The following is a 24,975-nucleotide window of genomic DNA, read 5'->3' as shown; positions in this document are numbered from 1 at the left end:
ACCAAAGAAATTGGTCTATATGATCCACAATCTAAGGGGTCCTTCCCCTCCTTCTTAAGTACTATAACATTAGCATCATAGAACGTTTCAGGAATAGATTCCCCTTCCCATATTCCCTTGAGTACCTTTAGCAATATGGGGGCTAGTTTGTCCCGGTATTTCCTATAGAATTCAATGGGAAACCCATCAGGTCCTGGGGCCTTTCCAGATGCCATGTCAGCTATAGCCTGCTCCACCTCTTCTAGAGTAAATTCAGCTTCCATAAGGGCTTGTTGCGATGAGTTTAGTGAGGGGAATGTAACATCTGATAAATAATCTAAGCACTCATCAACATCAGAGTCGTTACTAGATTTATATAACATAGTATAATAGTCATAGAAGCACCGAAGTATCTCATCAGAAGAGGATACTAAAGATCCATCAGATACCCGAATCTGTAAAATTGTATTGGTGGTATTGTGTTGACGTACCAAAAAGGCCAGCAGTGTGCTGGCCTGATTTCCTAGCTCAAAATAAGATTGGCGATTGAAAAACAATTTACGTTTCGATTTAACCTCTATATGTTGAGTATAAAGTCTTTGGGAGGTGAGCCATTCAATTCTGTTATTGCTGGACTGATTAGCTATATAGGCAGCCTCTGAAGCCTTTAATCTCTGTTCCATCTCCTCATCCTCATTCGCTGTTGCCCTCTTTATATAAGAGATAGTGGAGGACAGACATCCCCTTAAATATGCCTTCAGTGTGTCCCAGAGTAAACCAAGATTTTGAAGTTCCGAGTGTATCAGAATGAAGGTATCTAATTGAGCAATCGTCCTGTCACTGGAGTCTATTAATTTTAACCAGAAGGGGCTCAATTTCCATGACCCATTGTGAGAATCGGATCGTCCATATTTAAGTTTAAGGATAATTGGGGAATGATCCGAGATCCCTCGGTTACCATGCTCAATATTGTCCACCCATAGTGCCAACCCACTTGACCCAAATATATAATCTATCCTAGATAGTGATTGTCTAGTGGATGAGTGGCAGGTATACCCCTTGATCCCCGGGTGATTCATTCTCCACAAATCCAACCAACCACTACCGTCCATAAATAATGCTAGTTGAGAGGGGGGTTGAGATATAATGTCTCCTGACGTTGCATCATCTAATCTCAGTTTGTCTATGGATGGATTCATAGTCAAATTGAAGTCTCCCATGCAGATAACATTCGCTTCCGGGTACTTTAAAGAGAAGCCTAATGCCAGACGGAGAACTGATATATTGGCAGGGGGGGGATTATAGATACATAGCAATACGTATTCTCGCGAGTTAATGAATGCATGTACAAAAACAAAACGACCCTCTGGATCACGTCTCGCCTCCCTTGCCTCCCATCTGACCTCTTTGTGCACTAGTAGAGAGACCCCTCTTGAATAGCTGGTGTGGAAGGTATGTAAGGACCACTGTACCCACGGCTTTTGCATACATCGAACTGTATCTCTTGTCAAATGTGTTTCTACCAGTGCTACAATGTGGGGTTGGTATCTTTTTATCTGTGAAAATACTTTAATTTTCTTTTTAGGGGTCTTTATACCTCGGATATTGCAGGTCATGCATATAAGTTCAGTTCCCATATTTACTCTTGAGGGAAAAATCAGTGCATATCATTATTATTTGGGTGTGTTCCAACAGTAGCACATTGGGCATAGATTTAGTATCAGCGGCAGCTTTACCTAATAAACAACCAGAACAAAACCATAAAACCAAATTGAACAAGAAAACTTGAACGATAGGGGAGAGTATTTCCATCCTCCCACAGTCAGATTGAAAAGGGGATACCCTCACTGAGTTCAGTGTCCGGTATTGTTGATTTCCCCGCACCCATACGGAAAGCTCAATACTTATTGCCAACTTCCAAGGAACCCAGGCTAGGGGGCCTCCATATTTGATCCTCCGCGAGATCGCAGCCATTCAATCGCCTCCTCTGGGTCCGTGAAGAATAGTGAAGAACTATCGTGGACGATACGGAGCCGAGCCGGGTAGAGCATAGAATAAACAATGTTCTTGTCTCTAAGTTGCTTTTTAACATCCACAAATCTTGCACGTTGTTTTTGAAGTTCTGCAGAAAAATCTGGAAAGATTGAAATGGTGGCATTACCAAGTTTGATGAGGCCCTTCTGTCGCGCCAAGCGAAGAATAGTATCCCTGTCTCTGCAATTAAGAAGACGTGCCAGGAAAGGTCTCGGCGGAGCCCCAGGAGGCAGAGGCCTAGTTGGTACTCTATGGGCTCTTTCCACCGAGAATGTTGAGGAGAATTCATCTCCCAGTGTGGATTTCAGCCAGCCCTCCAGAAATTGCTCAGGTTGCTGACCTTCCGAACGCTCCGGGAGACCTATGATTCGGACATTGTTCCGGCGCAGTCTATTTTCCAGGTCATCTGCCTTTTGCCTCCAAGCATTTACAGATCCAGTGGCTTTGGTTAATTTGGCTTCCATAGGAGTAATAGTGTCTTCTATAGTAGATACCCTCGTTTCAACTTCAGATATACGCCCCCTCATAGTTTGCATGTCATGTCGCAGGCGGCCCACCTCAGTATGCACATCCTCTATTTTCTCTGTAAGAGATGCTCTAGTGAGGGATATGGCCTGCATTAACTGCTCCGATGCCTGTTTGAGAGTCAGTTCTTCCTCCTCTCCTTCCCCATTGCCATCAGAGGGGCGACCCCTGCGTTGAGAGGATGTGGGGTTATTTCTGAGACTGCGCACATTTTCATGAGGGTCTTCCTTAGCAAATTTTTTAAGTTTTTCAGCAGCCGCTGCTCCTCTAGGATGCTGCATGGCGGGTATACACAAAAGGACCTCACAAATTAGTGCTGAAAGTAGTTATAGGTAGACCGTGCGTCAATTCCGTGAATATAAATGAGGCAAGTTCTATATAGTATTAGATGATGCTCCAAAGTTCTATAAATTATGTGTTTGCCAGTAATGGTAGGGAGGACCGCAGGAGAGTAGTCCAGGTGTTGATTTATGTGGTTAGGCCTTATATGCTGGACGGATGCTCAGCTTTTGCTGACAGGGAGAGCAGCAGGGAGGGGGGGTTAATTCCCACTATTATAATGTCACAAGTGCAGCGATTGATTAATAGAGGAGATGCAGGGCCCAATATCTCAGGGCATACATACACCGCATCACCTCACTAGTTTTCAAGCACAGGAATGTTTCACCTGCAGCACTGTTAATGTATAGAGCGACACTGCCTGTGCTGTTAGACAGCGTGCTTCAGTAATGGCCGCCTCTCCCCTAAGCCTCTCCGTCCACCTCAGGCCCCACAGCTGTCATATATTAAAGTGAGTCTCACCGCTGCGATCCTGCCCCTCTCCGCTCCGTTATGAGGAAAGTCCGGAGTCAGTAGGAGATGATGACACCCTATGTCCCAGGGCGCGCGTGCAGAAGATGGCCGCTGCTCCACGTGTGTGCATCTGGCACCCTCGGCTCCCGCAGGCACCGCCGCCCGCCGAGATCTTCCGGTCTCTGCGCTCCGGTGTCCCCCAGAGACCTCCGCCGGTGTCCGTCAAGCCGCCGGGATCAGCAGGGAGAACCCGACACTAAAGGGAGCCGGCACCTGCGCTCTGTCCAGCCAGGGCGCGCGCAGGTAATATGGCCGCCGCTGCACAAGAAGTCCTCACCAGCCCGGTCTACCGCAGCATTCGACGCTCCAGGACCTTACTGTGTCAAACCGGAGGGGTCTTCAGATTCCTGGGGGTCCCAGGACATCAGCGCTGGCCCTAGTTTTGTGCAAATGACGGGTTTTAATGGCAGAATAGAGTCAGGATAGTAGGAGCTCACACAGGCACGTCTTTCTCTCTCTGCTACATAGCCACGCCCCCCCCAAACTATTTTTGATCCATATTTGATTGTAGGTACTGTGCTCTTTTCTTTGTAGGCCTCATTGCGTTTTTGGCAAACATTTGAATGATGTGATTTACCAAAAAGCTCTATCTTGATTTCATTGCCCACAGACACTTTCCCAGAAGGATTTTGGCTTACTCGCATACATTTTGGCCAGCTTTTTATATCTTTGTGTCAGCAGTGGGGTCCTCCTGGGTCTCCTGCCATAGCATTTCATTTTATTCAAATTTCAATGGGATTGATGCACCCTGAGCCTGCAGGACAGCTTGAATTTCTTTGGAACTTGATTGGTTCTGCTTATCCACCATTCGAACTATCTTGTATTGCAACCTTTAATCAATTTTTCTCTGCAGTCCACATCCAGGGATATTAGCTACAGTGCGATGGGTTGCAAACTTCCTGATATTGCACACCACGGACAAAGGAACACCAATATCTCTGGAGATGGACTTGAAACCTTGAGATTGTTGATATGTTTCAACAATTTTGGTTCTCAAGTTCCCATACAGTTCTCTTCTCCTCGTTCTGGTTTCCACGAGTGTGGCACACACAGACACACACAGTGCAAAGATTAAGAGTCAACTTCTCCATTTTAATCTGGTTTCAGGTGTGATTTTCATATTGTCCCCACCTGTTACTTGCCACAGGCAAGTTTGAACAAGCTTCACATGAATGAAACAAAGTTGTTTACGTACAATTTTGAAAAGGAGCCAACAATTTTGACATGCTCATTTTTGAAGTTTTGTGACAAATTATGATAAATTTGCCCTTTTTTCTCATTATTTTTGTGTTGTTCTCATACACACAAAGGAAATAAACATGTGTAATTGCAATACTTTTCTGGGAGAAATACTTCATTTTCTAGAACAATTTCAAGGGTGTCAACACTTTTGCTCATGATTGTATACAGCATTTAAAAGGAAACTGTTACCTCCAGAAATTCTATCTGCCAGCATTTAAATCCTGTCTAGCCTACTTTGTAGCTTACTGTTAGAGCAGCTACAGGGAGAAAGTGAGTCTATATTCTCCCTGCAGTTGCTCTATTCCAATCATCAGGGCGGTGCTTACTGTACAATGAGAGTGCGGTTATCACTCCCCTGCACCATGACTGTGAGCCTGCTCTGCTGCGTCTGTGTGCAGTGTGTGGGTGCAGGACAGGCTGTCAATCAATAAGACTTGTGAGCATCGCGTTATAGCTGCACTAGAGTAAAACTGAACACATACTGTAGTCATTCTCCACAAATAATAGCTCATTATCGGGGGTTCCATTAGGGGGGCACTCTGCAATCACCTTCTTGTTAAGGTATCCTTCTATAGATAGATTCACTTCCAAGTTTCAGCCACATGTTTGTGTCTTTCCAGAGAGGAAGAGGACTAAAAGTCCACATAGACCCCTGCCACATGGCTTGGGCTAAAAGCCAAACCAGAATCTCAAATAGCAGACTTGTGTTTTGGGGTGTTGCCCCTCCTCAGTGCAAATCATGAAATCTGATTTAGCTTCATGAGAGGCCTCTGACTGGGATCTAAGGGGTAACATTTTGCCACTTTTCTGACTGTCAGGAGTTCTTGCAGTAGACTAGACTGTGGTTTCCAACTTTAAAGATGGATGCAGAGGAAAAAAATGCTGAGACAGACTCCAAAGTTGCATATTTTAGCCCCTGATTGATAAACTGAAGTCTGTAGTTGTGTCATGGACAAATCCAGATCACATATTTTGTTAGTTCAGATGGAACTGTTGACACATTCACGAACGTGTAGCCAAAATATTATATGGACCCACCCTAACGAGTAGGGGTTGTGGAGAACCACTTTACCATTCATGAAGATACAATAATGCTCATCTCGATAGTGCCCTGGTGAGGCCAAGCTATGGTTATGTGTACATATATGAAACCTCCTTTTCCAGTTTTGTCCATGTTTTCTTCCAATTATTCTATGGAACTCCAGCATAATATTAATTTTTTCATGACATTTTTGGTACAATGTTTAGTAGAGGTTTGGACTGAAATATCAATGGTCCTACATTTTAATCCATTTTACTCTATCTGCTTTTAAACAAGAAATTGTTGTCACCCATTTTATTCTTTTTGGAATTGTGGAACCGATATTCCTGGGTAGATTGCTGCCATAAGCCAAAAACGAATCTCTTGGCACATAAATTTGGGCAAATGTGATATTGAAAAATGATGGGAAAATGGAAGTTACTTTACAAATAAGAATAGTAATAAATAGGGGATTACTACACGGATTAATATCTGCTGGAAACCTATCAAGGAGATGAGCTAATGGCGTTCTTCAATATAAGTGGACCATAACGGTAATCACATTAATGGATTATTCACTTTGCGAAATTATGGTATGAAGAGGATTACGGTATTATTCTATGGACTAAAGGGAGCATGCATGAGTCTTCTAGACATGTCAGCAGACATAGTTTTTTAACGCACTCATCCGCATGCCTGCGCATATTTGATGGAAATTTGCCGCGAACGCATGCACCTGCATCTACAATGTTAAAGATAGGAATCAAGAGGCATGCGGATGTATGAGTCAAAAACGCTGCGGACACAACTGCAAATGTGAAACCAGCCTTATCATGGTCAGGATAAATTATTTAGGAAGCTGAATGGAAAAAAACCTCTTTAACCCCTTCACCCCTGGAGCTTTTTCCGTTTTTTCGTTTTCGTTTTTCGCTCCCCTCCTTCCCAGAACCATAACTTTTTTATTTTTCCATCAATATGGCCATGTGAGGGCTTATTTTTTGCGGGACGAGATGTACTTTTGAACGATACCATTTGTTTTACCATGCCGTGTAACAGAAAACGGGAAAAAAATTCCAAGTGTGATGAAATTGCAAAAAAAGTGCAATCTCACACTTGTTTTTTGTTTGGCTTTTTTGCTAAGTTCACTAAATGCTAAAACTAACCTGCCATTATGATTCTCCAGGTCATTACGAGTTCCTAGACATCTAACATGTCTAGGTTATTTTTTATCTAAGTGGTGGAAAAAAATTCCAAAAAAATTGCAAAAAAAAAGTAAGTTTCCGATACCCGTAGCGTCTCCATATTTCGTGATCTGGGGTCAGGTGAGGGCTTATTTTTTGCGTGCCGAACTGATGTTTTTAATGATACCATTTTGGTGTAGATACGTTCTTTTGATCACCCGTTATTGCATTTTAATGCAATGTCGCAGCGACCAAAAAAACGTAATTTTGGCGTTTTGATTTTTTTTCTCGCTACGCCATTTAGTGATCAGGTTAATCCTTTGTTCTTATTGATAGATCGGGCGATTCTGAACGTGGCGATACCAAATATGTGTAGGTTTGATTTTTTTTTAATTCTTTTATTTTGATTGGGGCGAAAGGGGGGTGATTTAAACTTTTATATATTTTTTATTTTTTTTATATTTTTAAACACTTTTTTTTTAATTTTGGCATGCTTCAATACCCTCCATAGGATGCTAGAAGCATGCACAACACAATCGCCTCTGCTACATAGAGGTGAAGTACAGATCACCTCTATGTAGTAGAAATGGTCGTGTACTTTGAATGCCGACCACAGGGTGGCGCTCAAAGCATTCGGCCATCAACAACCATAGAGGTCTCAAGGAGACCTCTGGTTGTTATGGCAATGCACCGCTGACCCCCGATCATGTGACGGGGGTCAGCGGTCTGAGCACTTCCGGCCGCGCGGCCGGGAGCGCCAGTTAAATGCCGCTGTCAGCGCTTGACGGCGGCATTTAACTAGTTAATGGGCGCGGGCGGATCGCGATTCCGCTCGCGCTCATTGCGCGCACATGTCAGCTGTACAAAACAGTCGCGGCTTTAAGGTGGGCTCACCGCCGGAGCCCACCTTAAAGCAAGGGATTTGCCAGCTGACGTACTATTCCGTCAGCTGGCAGAAAGGGGTTAATGGCCAGTCCCAAGTGCCTGCCTTCCTGCGGAAACTATTCTCCAGACATCAGTTTCTGATTTTATCTTCTGGTTCTATTTCTACCTCACCACTGGCACAATGTTAATTCTCCTGTCTTCAGCGCCATACATTTACTGCCACTTGGTTTATTTTTCTGGTTGCTTTTCTGGCGCTCCTGAGGGTCCAGTCGCCACAGAGGTACTGCACCTCAGCCAGAGGTGTGGTACTCCACTCTCGGGTAAGGAGGGGGCACTACCCAAGACACACATACTAGCATCTAACACCACACCACTCAAGGCCAGGGGGTCTGGGCTGACCCTATTGAGGCAGGGCCCCATCTCAGGCTGGAGGGGCGTTAGGTAGAGGGTGTGGGTGGAGTGTGATAGTTGGAGGGATAGTAGTTAGGAGTGGGAGGGGAGGAGCTGAGGAGAGCAGACATGAAGGAAGGAGCTCCTCAGAGAAGGATCCTAGGGGCCAGGGAAGTGAGGAATCCACCGTGGCGCCTGAATCCACGCCGACCATAGCTGGGTGGAAGGACCAGGTCGCAGTGGGGGACCGGCCCCCAAACTAGTGGAGAGCTGTAAGACTCAGCTAGCAAACCAGAGGCTGTGGTATCTGTATGTGCCACAGCCAAATCCACCCACAATCGCTGAAAAGGCAGCCACATAGGGTCAAGGGGACCAGGAGGACGTCGCCCGACAGGATCCGTGGCTGCTGGCTTGGACACTGTGTGTTAGGAGCAGGGCAGGAGGGCGAAGCCAGCGCAGAGAGAGGGACAGGGAAGGCACATAAGAAAGGAAGTCTAGGGAAAGTGCACTCCAATGTACCTGAGATCTGGCTTGACCACAGACCCGGAGGACTCAGCACCCGACTGTACCTAAGAACTGTGAGTAAAGCGTAAAAACTAAACCCTGCTGTGTCCTCAGAATTATTACTGCGCCATCTGCCTTGCACTTCAACATTCATCATCATTAACTAACACTAACTGCCCTGGGGCCTAGGTCTACCCGTAGAGAGCTGTAACATCTCTGCTGTGTCACCAACTGCCCCAGTGGACCTGAACTGCAGCTTTGGCAATTTTTCCTTACTGCAGAACTCCACGGGTGGCATCACAAACGAATTCCCCTTTATTTCCATTTTATTGGACGCCCAGGGCCACGGACTGGGTCACTGCTGTCATGACATTCCCCCGAAGAAGCGTCGAACCCGGCCCGAGTACCCCACAGCCCTAGCGGGCGCTCCACTTTCATCCACTTTCTGCTGGATCCATGTTATGGAATACATAGCATTAAGACTATTCTGGGAACTTCAAATTGGTAATTCATTGCAGAAAAGTCCAAGCTTCGTTTAAATGGACAAAAAGGTGAAAATGTGAGATTCCCTGGACTCTTTGTTCCAGTCTAGTGGGTAAACAACCAATTTTATTGACACATTTCTTGGCAAGTCTTCACATTCCTACTCAAGCTTTATCTTCTTCATTGGTTGGGAAGCTTTATGGGGGCTACATTGCTGCATTTATGTGCCTTCAAAAAAGAAAAAAAGACCCTGTTCCAACAATGTATCACTTTTATTTTATTTTATTGGGTGCAGCAGTTGTCATACAATCAGAGTTCTTAGATGTAGAATGCAGCAGAGCTGAGAAAGCTAACCCCACCTACACCACAGCTCTCTATGTACGCTGTGTATTGAAAGTGAGCTGCTTATCAGAGAAGGGGGTGTGGTCGGATGACTTGGCACAAGGCAGCTAGTCAGGGACATGATAATGTCCTAGTGATAAAATCCTTATTGTAATTACACCATCCTGATAAGTGACACATCGCTGAATTCAGCGTTTTAACCCCTACCTCATGAGGTCCTCAGATTACATAGCAAAAACCCGCTGACTGATTCCCTTTAATCTTCCGTGATTGTCTATAAAGATCCAGATAAAAACAACACTACAATCCACTAAATCATGCGTCATGACTGCAGGTTTTAATGAAGTCCCGTGATAAGTATAATCCATCTATGCCTCCATTTACTTAGCAATTGGAAAGAAATTTGATTCTGTAGACATTTATTTTTTCATTTTTCCATAATAAGCCATATTCACTAAGAGCAATCATTTTAAAGCCTAGTAATAAAAATAAATAATCAACAAACTTTAAAGCCACATTTAAAATTATGAAATAGGCACTTTAGACATGTGCAGTGTATACAGGATATGTTATGAATGTATAATCAGTAGGTTCCGTGGCAGCCATCTTGGCTCGGAGATTCAAGGTCTTGATAGGCTGCTGACCCATAAGGATATACCATAAATATATAAAGTGAGGAAACAACACAAATGTAAGTTCCCATATAAAAGACGATTTTTGTCCTAGCTTTCTTTGGCTGCAGAAGAGATCAGATAATGGCACCACGCGGGGCAGACGCAGATAAAGGCTGTGTTGTTTGCCTACTCTTTTATTCCAATTGACCACTGTGCAAACCTATTTCTAAGTAGCCCAGTAGGTTACTGATAGAATACAGACAATTTCAATATTACAGTTTTGTCACTTCTTGCAATTTATGCAATTTTCTAAAATGGTTTTTTGATGGAGAAATTTCCTATCCATTTTCAAATCCCCACGAGTTGATTGCAGCAATACAGAAAAGCTATTTTCATATACCCAGTTAGGGAACATGAATTACCGTAATATATGAGGTCTCCTTTACCGGATCTTCACCTCTTGGTCACGGTGGACAGCCATTAGATAGAACATCCTTTCTGGAGGACCTATTCTATGGACCACACTTTGATTAGTATGGGCTCCGTGTAGTTCTTATTTTTCCCATTGGGGGCACTGCTAAGTTTCTTTAGTGATAACATCTGATCGCTGAAGGTCTCCACTGGAGGACACTTTGCGATCATCTTTTTGTCAAGGAACTCTTCTAGTTAGTAGGGATTACCCAATGAGGAAAAGCCTTAATATTTAACTTTTCAATGACCCCAGTTACCAAAGGGTTATTAGTAAAGATGGTGCAAATTGAAGGACAGGATCATATAGCAGCCACGTTAGTAATCTGTGGCCTGAGGACCATCTCTTACCTCCTGGCATCCGCATCTCCTCTATTAGCCGGTCTAGTGTGATGTCATTGTTGCGGTGTGGGGCAAATGTGACGTCGTGCAAGGCCGGATAATCAAAAGAAGATCTGAGCATGCCGAGAGGAAAGAGATGGTTCTCAGGGCTCCTGTCCAGTGGCCACAGATTACGGATCTGGCCACTCTACATGGTCTTGTGAATTAATTTGCACCATCTTTACTAATAACCCCTTAGTAACAGTAGTGTCTTTGTCTATATCAGCTGGACAGGAGCCCTGAGAGCGGCTTCTTAAGTCCAGACATCCGCAGCTCCTCTTTTGATTAGTCGGCCTGCCATCACTGTTGCGGTGTACGGCACAAGTAGTGTCGCGCCACTCCGGCTAATCAGAAGAATAGCTGCGGATGCGGTTTGCACCATCTCTAGTTATCTGATATTAATTCTTCCCATATTTTCTTCTTCCTTCAGGGAAGGAACACAGAATCTCCCGATGCTTACATAGACGAGTAATATATGGAGAACATCTTGAGAGAGTCACTTGATCAGATGATAAATTAATTCTGAGCAGTGATTTATGTGTGAGAATGCACAGGCGCGCTGAGGATGTGATTAGTACGTTTCTGTCTTCCTACCTTCGCTTCCACTGACATTACAAATCACTTTGCAGCTTTTATTGCGAGACACGTCATTTATTTGGGATTTCATTGAGTTCGCCAGGTTGCGCTACCTGGCCGTACAAACATATAGAATTCTACAATCCTGCCTAAATGTTACATGCTATATATAACCACAACATGTATCTTGCTCTTATTATACAACGTCACATATTGAAAGCTGTGCCCCCGTATATCCAGATTGATAGACCCAGCCTTGCATTAGAATAAATAGCATGAAATGCCATAACAAGCAATATTAATTAAGGAGCCGCAACCTTGTGACACGTAGAATGGATGTGTTGGATACGGCTTCATGCCAGGAATGCATTATCAGGAAATCACTATTTACCGATGGCTTTTGCTGTAAATTAACGGTTCGGGCTGCTGCGCATAGACTATAGATTTTACTTAAGCTGATCGTTAAAGGTGTACAGGCTAAATTATAAAGAGTGCAGATCTTGGAAGGGAAAACGGTTTGTGGGGAATTTACTAAATTAATATTCTGGATTTCTATTATTTTATTTTATGACGTCAAAACTAAAATAAATCAAGGATCTATATATGGATCTTCTGAGTAAGAAGTGAGTTCTTGATTTTTATTTTATTAGTATTTTATTTAAAGGGTTTGCCCCATGAGCAACATTTATCCCCTATCCACATGCAGCGGGGGAAAAGAAGTATTTCATACACTACCAATTTTGTAAGTTTTCCTACCTACAAATAATTGAGAAGTCTATAATTTTTATAGTAGGTACACTTCAACTGTGACAGTCAGAAAAAAATCCAGAAAATCACATTGAATGATTTTTACATAATTGATTTGCGTTGTATTGCATGAAATAAGTATTTGATACAATAGAAAAACAGAACTTGCCCGTATATACTCGAATATAAGCTGACCCGAGTATAAGCCGAGACCCCTAATTTTGACACAAAAAACTGGGAAAACTTAATGACTCGAGTATAAGCCTAGGGTGGAAAATGCAGCAGCGACCGGTAAATGTCAAAAATAAAAATAGATACCAATAAAAGTAAAATTAATTGAGACATCAGTAGGTTAAGTGTTTTTGAATATCCATATTGAATCAGGAGCCCCATATAATGCTCCATACAGTTCATGATGGGCCCCATATTAAAATATGCCCCATATAATGCTGCACAAATGTTGATTATGACCCCATAAGATGCTCCATACAGACATTTGCCCCATACAATGCTGCATATATGCCGATTATGGCCCCATAAGATGCTCCATAGAGATATTTGCCGCATGTAATGCTCCATAGAGACATTTGCCCGTATAATGCTGCACAAATGCTGATTATGGCCCCATAAGATGCACCATAGAGACATTTGCCCGTATAATGCTCCACAAATGCTGATTATGGCGCCATAAGATGCTCCATACAGACATTTGCCCCATATACTGTAATGCTGCACAAATGCCGATTATGGCCCCATAAGATGCTCCATACAGACATTTGCCCCATATAATGCTGCACAAATGCCGATTATGGCCCCATAAGATGCTCCATACAGACATTTGCCCCATATAATGCTGCACAAATGCCAATTATGGCCCCATAAGATGCTCCATGTAGACATTTGCCCCATACAATGCTCCACAAATGCTGATTATGGCCCCATAAGATGCTCCATACAGACGTTTGCCCCATATAATGCTGCACAAATGCCGATTATGGCCCCATAAGATGCTCCATACAGACATTTGCCCCATATAATGCTGCACAAATGCCGATTATGGCCCCATAAGATGCTCCATACAGACATTTGCCCCATATAATGCTGCACAAATGCCGATTATAGCCCCATAAGATGCTCCATATAGACATTTGCCCCATACAATGCTGCACAAATGCTGATTATGGCCCCATAAGATGCACCATATGCTGTGCTGCGATAAAAAATAAAAAAAAAAATCACATACTCACCTCTCGTTGCTCAGGCCCCCGTCACTTGCTATCACCTTTTCCCGTTCCACCACCAGGCGCCGCTGCGTCTTCTGCACTGACATTCAGGCAGAGGGCGGCGCGCATACTAATCGCGTCATCGCGCCCTCTGACCTGAGCGTCAAAGCAGAGGACTCAGAAGACGGAGCGGCGATGGAACGCAGACAGGTGAATATCGCGCAATGCCCCCGTTATACTCACCTGCTCCTGGCGCGGTTCCTGCACGTCCCTGGTTCTCCGGGCGCCGGCAGCTTCTTCCTGTGTTGAGTGGTCACATGGTACCGCTGATTACAGTAATGAATATGCGGCTCCACCCCTATGGGAGTGGAGTAGGGTCCATATTCATTACTGTAATGAGCGGTACCATGTGACCGCTCAACGCTGGAAGAAGCTGCTGGCGTCCGGAGAACCAGGGACGTGCAGGGGCCGTGCCAGGAGCAGGTGAGTATGATTAGACAGCTGCCGCTCCCCCTCCCCTGCCAATGACTCGAGTATAAGCCGAGAGGGGCAATTTCAGCCTAAAAATGGGCTGAAATTCTCAGCTTATACTCGAGTATATACCGTAATATTTGGTACAAAAACCTTGGTTTGCAATTACAGAGGTCAGATGTTTCCTGCAGTCCTTGACCAAGTTTAGACACACTGCAGCAGGGATTTTTGCCCACTCCTCCATACAGATCTTCTCCAGATCTTTCAGGTTTCGGGGCTGTTACTGGGCAACATTGATTTTCAGCTCCCTCCAAAGATTTTCTATTGGGTTCAGGTCTAGAGACTGGCTAGGCCACTCCAGGACCTTGAAATGTTTCTTATGGAGCCCTGGCTGTGTGTTTCGGGTCATCGCCATGCTGGAAGGCCCAGCCACGATCCATCTTCAACACTCATAATGAGGGAAGGAGGTTGTTGGCCAAAACCTCACGATACATGACCTCATCCATCCCCCCTTCAATATGGTGCAGTCATCCTGTCCCCTCTGTAGAAAAGCACTCCCAAAGTATGATATTTCCTCCACTATGCTTCATGGCTGGGATGGTGTTCTTTAGGTTGTACTCATCCTTCTTCCTCCAAACACATCGAGTGGAGTTGATACCAAAAAGTTCTATTTTGGTCTCATCTGATCACATGATCTTCTCCCATGCCTCCTCTGGATCATCCACATGGTCATTGGGGAACTTCAAACAAGTCTGGAAATATGCTAGCATGAGCATGGGGAGCTTGCATGCCCTGCAGGATTTTAATCCATGAAGGTACACTGTGTTGCTAACAGTAATGTTTGAGACACCTGGTCATCTAATGGTTAGACGGAGATCTGGAGAGATGTACAAGCCACAGTGTCTTGCACCCACTGTGAAATTTGGTGGAGGATCGGTGATGATCTGGGGATGCTTCAGCAAGGCTGGAATTGGGCAGGTTGTTCTTTGTGAAGGACGTATGAATCAAGCCGCATACAAGGGCATACAAGGTTATCCTGGAAAAACAGTTGATTCCTTCTGCTCAGGCAATGTTTCCCAACTCTGAGGACTGGTTTTTCGAGCAGGACAATGTGCCATGCCACACAGCTAGGTCAATCAAGGTGTGGATGAAGGACCACCACATCAAATCCCTGTGATGGCCAGCCCAATCTCCAGACCTGAAACCCTTTGAAATGTAATCAAGAGGAAGATGGATAGTCACAAGCCATCAAACAAAGAACTGCTTACATTTTTGTACCAGGAGTACCAAGAGTGGCATAAGGTCACCCAAAAGCAGTGTAAAAGACTGGTGGAAAGCATGCCAAGACACATGAAAGCTGTGACTAAAAATCATGGTTATTCCACAAAATATTGATTTCTGAACTCTTCCTGAGTTAAAACATTAATATTGTTGTTTCTAAATGATTATGAACTTGGTTTTTTTTGCATTATTTGAGGTCTGTAAGCACTGCATTTTTTGTTATTTTGACCATTTCTCATTTTCAGAAAATAAATACAAAATTTATTGCTTGAAAATTCGGAGACATGTTGTCAGAAGGTTATAGAATAAAAGAACAATTTACATTGTACACAAAAATATACCTATAAAGAGAAAAATCAGACAAACTGAAAATTTTGCAGTGGTCTCTTAATTTTTGCCAGAGCTGTAAAAGGTTTTTATGGGTGATACATGGGGAGTTGGGGGGGGGGGGGGGGGGTTTACATGAGTATTTAGGGAATGCATAGCGGACATTGAATAAAATTATATTTTTAGCTGGTAGGATAGAAAAGTGGTGACTAGTGATGAGCGGATATACTCGTTACTTGAGATTTCTCGAGCATGCTCGGGTGACCTCCGAGTATTTTTTAGTGCTCGGAGATTTAGTTTTCCTCACCTCAGCTGAATGATTTACATCTGTTAGCCAGCTTGATTACATGTGGGGATTTCCTAGCAATCAGGCAACCCTCACATGTAATGATGCTGGCTAACAGATGTAAATCATTCAGCTGCGGTGATGAAAACTAAATCTCCGAGCACTAAAAAATACTCGGAGGACACCCGAGCGTGCTCGGGAAATCTCGAGTAACGAGTATATTCGCTCATCACTAGTGGTGACAGGTTCCTTTTAAAGAGCACTGAAACCTGATTATGAATATATTTGTCTTAGCTGATATCACTTGCAATCTTTTAAGGGTTTTTACTGAGTTGGACATTAAGTTACCTCAAAGTCCATAAAAAGCAATCATAGCCAGTAAAGGATCTAGTCACTCTTTGGCAATTTGTAAAGTAAAGTTGTCCTGATTATTATTGATTGCAGAAGCTACTCAAAATGCAAAAATGGCTGCGGTGAGAGGCGCCTCTCGATCATACACACCGTTCTCTTTTGAATACTGATGTTTGAGAAAGGTCACGTTATCGGACTGAAAGGTCACATTTTTGGATTTCCCTAACAAACAGTACGACTATACTTTGCAATTTGAAAAACAGATCTAATTACCACCGATATACAGACTAGCTACGGACAATGATTTACAGAGTGCCTACCTACAGGAGGCACCGGGGACACCGTTCTTTTCTTCCTAGAGGAAAGAGGATTTGCAATGTACAGAATGATAATGAATCTAGAATCTAGAATGTTAAAAATCCTATGTGCCTAAAAAAGAAAAAAATAAATTGTTTTTTCCACCTCTAAAACTTATGAAATGTGGCCTTCAAGTCTGAACCATCTCTACATCTCCCATGTCAATAGAACATAATACAAATCTATGTACAAATAAGCTTGAGTATACAGAGCAGAATCCACAAACCTTTTCTTGCACGAAATCCATAATGTTCTTAAAATCCAAGTCATCATAATAATGTTTCAGTCCAGCTAGAATATTCGCATGTGCAAATTTTTTCATCTGTGAGATATAAATAAATTAATTAATATTTACTGGTTTATTACTAGGAGGTTGTTGATAATAATAATAATTTTAACCTATGACGCCCCTATTCTTGGTTGCAACTGTTCACAAAGCTCATGATGACATGGGCACTTTTAAGTCACAAAAACCTTTTCTTCTAAAATAAAATTATTACAAAATGACTTCCATCGGCATCTAATAATTCCTTCCGCTAATACAGAACATATATAATTCAGACGATGTCATGTGGACACACTCTTCTCGTGGGCATATACTTCCCATGTATAGATATCTTAACCCCTCTCCTCAAAATACAACGAAGCCCAAACCCCCCACCTGTCAGTCACCCTCAGGCTTGAGATTATGTCATATCCTGAATTCGTCTGCTTATATTATTCATAAGTTTGCAGCTATTTTTACTCTGTCCTCCAGGGATAGAGTCTGCACTGCTTAGGACTGCAAAACGTTCATGGTGCGAGATGATCCTGAAATCCAGAAATGGATTTAGACCCAGTCCTGAGAAATACTGAGGTATGGAAAAGATTTTGCTTCGAAGTGATAAAGGAAAAACGGCCTGAAATTGAGAAAAACTCTGAATGGCCACGTTATTAGAGACACCCAGTAGCACACTAAACTTTCAAGTCCGTACAATCAGGACTGAAGAAACTCATCATGACAAAGATTTCACTGGATGTTGAACTTGTTCTGGAGAAATACTGGCTCATGTGGACATGACAGCTTCTCAAAGTTGCAGTCAAAAACCTTAGCACCGAAAAAACTGTGGTTCTTTCCTCCAGCACATACACTTCAGGAGAAGCAGTGTCTGCCTTTCTTCCAGCTTCTCAGAGTTGCCGCAAACTAGAGGGACTGACGCTCTACTTGTCCCTAGAGATCCTTCATAGGGAACCTAATAAAACCTGCTTTGCATGTTCCTGGAACCAATAAATAACTACCGTATATAAACCTTGTGGCATTGAGCTTGTAGAAATTTCTTCTGCTATAAGATAAACACCTGACGTGAAGTTGTGAACTTGGCCCTTCACAATGCCATACTTAGGTAAGCCCCACTGACCAAATGTCTATCCCCAGGTATCTGCGGGAGCAGGGTGTGCCGAAAAAAAAAATCATTATCCAAACCATTACTCCACCCCCATCAGCCTGAAGTGTTGACTAGACATGTAAGAATCGATTTGCACAACTCCTGGTCCATCATCCAGGTTGTCAGTAAGTTGTGATTGCCGGATGGGAGACCTGCAAATCTCTGCTTACCTCCTGGCATTCCCAACTCCTTTTGACTAGCCGGGATGCCTCGACATCATCATTGTGGTGTGATGCATACATGTCAGCCCAGGTAATCAAAAGAAAAGCCAGGAATGCTGGAAGAGGAAATTCGCAGGTCTCCTGTCCAGAGTCAGCAGAATACTGTCCTGGCTAATGGCTCAGAGTCCTGCAAATCGATTTTCTCATCTGTACTGTTAACATTCAACAGGAAAGTTTGATCGATTCATAGTGTGAAATGTAAAACTATTCTTGACATCCTCCTGTATCCTTTTCATCAGGAGCTGATTATATCCACGAGTTCCTCTCTGGATGGATGTTTTTCTCCAGTCAGTCTTTTTCTGAACAATTATCACACCTTCCAAACATTCTTGGTCATCCCATTAAGATAGTACTAACAAATAGTGTGGCAATGAGAATGTATAACAACACTTCTACAGTAGTGATGAGCGAGTCGTTGCTTGGGTGGTCTCCGAGTATTTGTTAGTGCTCGGAGATTTAGTTTTCCTCGCCTCAGCTGCATGATTTGTGGCTGCTAGACAGGCTGAATACATGAGGGGATTCCCTAACAAACTGGCAACCCCCACATGTATTCAGCCTGGCTAGCAGCCGTAAATCATGCATCTGAGGCGAGGAAAACTAAATGTCTGAGCACTACAAAATACTCGGAGATCACTCGAGCATGCTCTGGGAAACCCGAACAACGAGTATACTCGCTCATCACTACTCTACAGTAAAATCTATGTTGTCTTCACCGAAGCTCTCGCAGCACGGTGGCTCAGTGGTTAGCATTGTTGCTTTGCAGCACTGGGATTCTGAATTCAAATCCCACCAAGGTCAACATCTGCAATGAATTTATATGTTCTCCCCGAGTTGGCCTGGGTTTCATCTGGGTTCTTTCGTTTCTTCCCATATTCCAAAGACATAACGGTAGGGAATGTAAATTGTAGGCCCCAATGGGGACAGCGATGATAAGGTCTGTGAAACGCTGCGGAATACGATGGCGCTATATCAGCAAAGTATAATAACTAATAGTGTATCAGAGTCATCCCAGTGTCCATACTATAGGACAAACAGAAAGGCAAAACTCACTTAGGGGTAATTCAAGCCGTTTCAGAAGCCAATTTTTAAACAGAAGCCTCTTGCAGTGAGATTGGCTAAATTCACTAAAAGGCGCATCTCATAAAATAATTGCCACATTGATAAATTTCTCCCTAAAGACCCATTTCCACAGGCCGATAATTGGCGATCAGTGTTCAGAAGAATGCTCGCTCCAGTTAATTTGTCTGAATAAAAATGTTGATAATAGGGTGACAAAAAAGTTGTTCTTCGGCTGATAGTTTCGCTTATACCAATATAAAATTCACAGTTATCATGATCATCAGATCGTCCCATATAAGATGGGCATGTGCTAAGGTCTAGGGTCGCATTCATTAGGGAACAATGGCGCTCCTTGTTGGACAAGGAAAGAGCTTTCCACCAACAGCGCTGACGATCCTCCTGGAAATCAGCCTCAGATCTTTGTCATTTTAGATGATCAGTTTTTTGTTGATTTTTTTCTATTACTGTGTAACCAATCCAAAGTGATTATAGAATTTGTGTGCTATTGACAGCTGTGGTGTTTTTTTTTAAATTAACAGGATTTTTTGGGCTTTAGACAAATTTCAGCAGTCACTGTATTCTATTGCAGATTGCCAAGTCATGTGACCATCCACTCGGTATGGGAATCGTAACAGTGTGTCCATTGCACACTATCATGATTTGGCAACATGCAGTAACAGAGTGGGAACAAAAATTTGTCTAGAGCCCCAAAAACCCCTCTAATACCAAAAAAGTTATTGACATACCCCAAACAAATATGAACAGCACTTGGTGAAAAAGCAAAAAAGGACGACATAGAAATCTTATCACATCTGCAACCAACCACGAAAACAAATTAGATATAGGTAACCATATCACAATGGGAGATATTTAATTAATGATATGAGCTGTAATTAATGTGACTTCCTCGCTGAACAAATAAATCAAATTTACATATCCAGTAACTTTAATACCTTTTTCAGAAAACCATTCATCATCATTGGTGAAATCCAATTGGGACTTTCCATGTATTAGAAACAATTGGGTAATTCCCTAATAGTTTCTACTTGAAGGAAACAACCAAACTACCGTACTTATATCCTTACCCCGAAACCACACTTAAGGAGTAACCAAACTTTTGTCTTATTTTTAAGTCCTTCAATTTCCTTTTGATTGCTGGAGTCCTGTGTTCTAAGACCCCGATGGACCACTCAAAAGATTTCTGACAAGTCAGCAGCTCGGGAGGCAGGGGCACACTGCTCCTGCCCGAGTGAGTGCACAGGACTGAGTACGAATTCAATAGAAAGCCTATAACTTTATACTAAACCCATACTCTGCTATGTACGCAATCAGTGAGGAGCTGCGCTCTCCTGTCTCATGAGCTGCTCACTTCTCAGAAGTCTTTTCAGTGGTCGATAGGGGTCTCAGAACCTCATCAATCGGAAAGAAATCAAAGGGCCTAAGAAATATGTTTAATTACTCTTTAAATGAGTATTCCTGGTAGGCCGAGGTCACACTTGGGAGTGCAATGTGAGAAACTCGCGCATCAATACCTGGCACTGCCGCCAGCACTCGGGACCGGAGCGTTCAGCTGCATAGAAATACATGTAGAGTAGGTATTGGTGTGCACTCTTCTCCTACACATAAGTGTAGGGGTGGTGAAGCATTTGATGTTGGGGTAGGCTTTAGAGAGAAGTGGCCAGTGTTTCCTGATAACGGAGTGCACTTTGGGCATGAGGGGATGGGAAGTATGTACGAAAGGGACCCTTTCCTTAGCATTAAGTGGTGGTGGAGAAGGTTGTGGGTTAAGAGTAAGGGCCTTCTCCAGTTCTCGTAAGCGCTTAGGTTATCTCCTACCCCTAAATTTCTCTGTCATGTCCTCAAGGCGAATGTGGAGAATACTGGGGTCAGACTATTCTGGATACTCTTTTGAATTGGGATCTTGGGAGGCTGTTTTTGGTTGCTCTGGGATGACTACTTGAATAATGAAGCAAGCTGTTACAGTCAGTAGGTTTTGTGAACAAGTCAGTAGAAAGTTTACCTCCTATTCATATAGTTATATATTATGTAGCTAGATATCGACTAATGTATTAGACCTGGTTGCAACTCTTTGTGCCATTTGCACCTTGAGAATTTCTTTTTATTGTTATATTGTTTTTTTCTGTATGTTCTTATTGTTTTTCTTGTATATATGTACATGTTTTTTATTCGCTTACCCTTTTGTCTTTTAGTAAACCCCATGATTAAGACCCGGGAGGGTCGAAACGTCAGGTGTCTCTACTTTACTGGGTTTTGGACCAATTTTTGTAACTTGGCACTTTGTTTTCTTTGTCTAAAATAAAATTCCACAGATGGTTGCAAATCATTCCATTAGAGTGTGCGGTGAATTTTTGCTATTTAGAAATACATGTAGTCGCACTCTCCGGTCTCAAGTGCTGGTGGCGGTGCCGGGTATTGATGCGTGAGTTTCTCGCATTGAACTCGTAAGTGCGACCCTGGCCTTATAGGCAGTGTTGAAGAACATTGAGATGAGCAAATCATTGTTAGGGAATGTGCATATGTCAGTATTTGCAGATGAAATATCTACTGCAAATGTTGGAGTGTTGGCAAGAAAAACACGGCGGAAAATGTGTATTTTTGTTAAAATGTGTGTGTTTTTGATGCATTTTTTTCCCCATTTTCCCATGGGTGAAAAATGGTGCGAAACACTGAAAGAATTGACATTTTTAATAGAAAATGCTTCAAATCTGCAAGGAAAAAATAAGCAACATCTGCATGAAATTTCACAAATCTCACTCGATTTGGTGGTACAGTATGTTTTTTTTTTTACAGTAAAAGAAAGCAGCAATAACGCAATATGTAAACATGCCCCTAAAGGGGTTGTACAAAGTATATAGGTTATTCTTTATTGATAAGATATGGAATAACATATTGAAATCTGGAGGTCTAAGTGCTGGTGCACTCACTGATCCTGAAAGTAGGGCTCTGTGGATCCTTGTCTGTATGAAGCTCAGTGATTTCTGGCAGCCCCATAGAGAATGGATAGATGCCAACAGTAAGACCCCAATAGACCAATAAGTTATTTCCTATCCTATCAATAGGGGATATCTTATACACTTAGAACAACACCTTTAACATTAGATGACTTTCACCTGAACTCGACTCTTTAGGAGGGATCATTGTATCTAATATGCATAGCGGTGTCCCAAATCTTCCCGACAGCACATGTTATGTTGGGGAATAAAAAGGATGGGCATGTTGGGTTTCAATGCCCAATCCTTTTGTTTCCGAGGGAGATAAACCATCAGACGTATCTGGTAACGAACATCATAGCTACCTACAACTAAAGTGTAAGGCCAACTTCATTTACATCGGGGTCTATTAATACTAAGAAGTGTAAGATGAGGATTCACACAGTTAATAAACATGTGTGCCTATTATTTGGCAAGTGTCCCATTTGGCACCAAACGTGGATCCTGAGAGCAGAGCTTCAAGAAAAGCAATCACCTTGTCAAGCTCGGGTAACTGTCTATAATATTCTTTTGCTAAAATGTAATAATTTTCCGGTGAGTTTGTATTTTACACACAAGCCTCTTTTTATGGCAAAATGTTCTCATTATCTTGTGTAAGATGTTATTCGCAGTCAGAAGGTCAGGAGGCCATGGACAAATCTAAAGCATCTTGCATAGTGACTTGCAAGACTTTTCACTGACACGAGTCTACTGAGAATCAGGCATAGTTTGCTGTCATGTTGCAAGTCCAAACGTTAACAGTAATTTCCATAGTAAATTTTGTCACAAATTTGCATGCCCTATGCACATATTTTTCTATGAATTTGCTTTAGACTTTACATGGATGAGCATGTTGGAGATAGGATATATAATATATACTGATGCTTGTGCATACATTCCTACTACATGTAGTAAAGCAATATACTACTTTTATTATAAATTGCTAAAGATCTGCGGTGTGGAATCTGCATCAGATCTGCCATAACTGGACATGGCATTAAGAAGCACACCTATGAAACTTTTTAACCCCTAAACCCGTGTAAAATGAGTACCATATACTGTATACTCGAGTATAAGCTGACCCGAGTATAAGCCGACCTGAGTATAAGCTGACCCCCCTAATTTTGCCACAAAAAACTGGGAAAACTTAATGACTTGAGTATAAAAGCCTAGGGTGGAAAATGCAGCAGCTGCTGGTAAATTTCAAAAATAAAAATAGATACCAATAAAAGTAAAATTAATTGGGACATCAGTGGGTTAAGTGTTTTTGAATATCCATATTGAATCAGGAGCCCCATATAATGCTCAGTACAGTTCATGATGGGCCCCATAAGATGCTCCATACAAAATATGCCCCATATAATGCTCCATATACAAATGTGCCACATATAATGCTCCATGCAGTTCATTATGGCCCCATAGATGCTTCATATACAAATATGCCCCATATAATGCTCCATACAGTTCATTATGGCCCCATAGATGCTTCATATACAAGTATGCCCCATATAATGCTCCATACAGTTCACTATGGCCCCATAGATGCTCCTTATACAAATATGCCCCATATAATGCTCCATACAGTTCATTTTGGCCCCATAGATGCTTCATATACAAATATGCCCCATATAATGCTCCATACAGTTCAGTATGGCCCCACAGATGCTCCATATAACAATGTGCCACATATAATGCTGCTGCAATAAAAAAAAAATTGACATACTCACCTCTCGTCGCTGCTCCTCAGTGTCCCGTCTCTCCGCACTGACTGTTCAGGCAGAGGGCGGCGCGCACACTAATATGTCATCGAGCCCTCTGACCTGAACAGTCACTGCAGAGGACGCGGAAGACGGAGTGCCGCCGACGCTGGAACGAGGGACAGGTGAATATTTAATACTCACCTGCTCCCGGTGCGGTCCCTGGCAGCTTCTCCCGGACAGATGGTCTCCGGCGCCCGCAGCTTCTTTCTGTATTGAGCGGTCACTGGTACCGCTCATTACAGTAATGAATATGCAGCTCCACCCCTATGGGAGTGGAGTCTATATTGATTACTTTAATGAGCGGTACCACGTGACCGCTGAACAGAGGAAGAAGGTGCTGGCGCCGGATACAATGGGACACGCAGGGACTGCGTCAGGAGCACCAGGAGCAGGTGAGTATGTGACCGTCGTTGCTCCCCCTCACCCGCCGACCCCCCCGCCTTCCATGACTCAAGTATAAGCCGAGAGGGGCACTTTCAGCCCATTTTTTTGGGCGGAAAATCTCGGCTTATACTCGAGTATATACGGTATGTAAGTAATGTGTATCTACTGTAGTATAAGGAGGTCAATTTTCCCTGCATGAGTCATAAGTCACTGCAAAAGTCCCTGGCAGGGGAAAGGAGGGAGCAGCTGGGTCAGAAGTTGAAGAGAGGAATGATTTTTGCAGGGACAAGAGACTTCCTGTTTCTACATAGAGAAGAGAATAGAGAAGAATTAGCTGGGTAGAAAGGCAAAATGAGCAATTGTAAGTAACAAACATTCCCCTTTTGCCCAGTTTTTGAAGGTCATAAAACCCCTTTATTTCTAGGCTTCCATCATTAGTGTTTTTTTAATTTGGCTGGTAATGAGCCCATGCCTTAGTACCCACCTCCCTGCTCAGTAGTGTAACTCCCTGACGTGTATCTGACACAACAGCCCTCCGTAGCCGGATACCAAGAGAAACAGTGTAAAATTGCATCCTCAAAAACCGGGCTTAGGGACTCTCCCAGCACAACGCCCGC

At 43.0% G+C, this 24,975-nt stretch overlaps 1 protein-coding gene across 1 annotated transcript in view; it reads right to left on the bottom strand.

The window, feature by feature from the left end:
• The window catches only part of LOC143775229 (tetraspanin-15-like), a 183,006-nt gene that overhangs the window by 72,490 nt on the left and 85,541 nt on the right, over positions 1-24,975 (bottom strand). Inside the window, exon 4 of the mRNA XM_077263109.1 lies at positions 16,747-16,842. Coding sequence (XP_077119224.1) covers positions 16,747-16,842 — 96 coding nt within the window. The remainder of the gene's footprint in view (positions 1-16,746; positions 16,843-24,975) is intronic.

The sequence above is a fragment of the Ranitomeya variabilis genome, chromosome 5 (genome assembly GCF_051348905.1).
Source record: "Ranitomeya variabilis isolate aRanVar5 chromosome 5, aRanVar5.hap1, whole genome shotgun sequence".
In the NCBI taxonomy this organism is placed as follows: Eukaryota; Metazoa; Chordata; class Amphibia; order Anura; family Dendrobatidae; genus Ranitomeya; species Ranitomeya variabilis.
The sequence above is the reverse complement of the archived record's forward strand: the minus strand, read 5'-3'. Positions and strand labels throughout refer to the sequence as shown.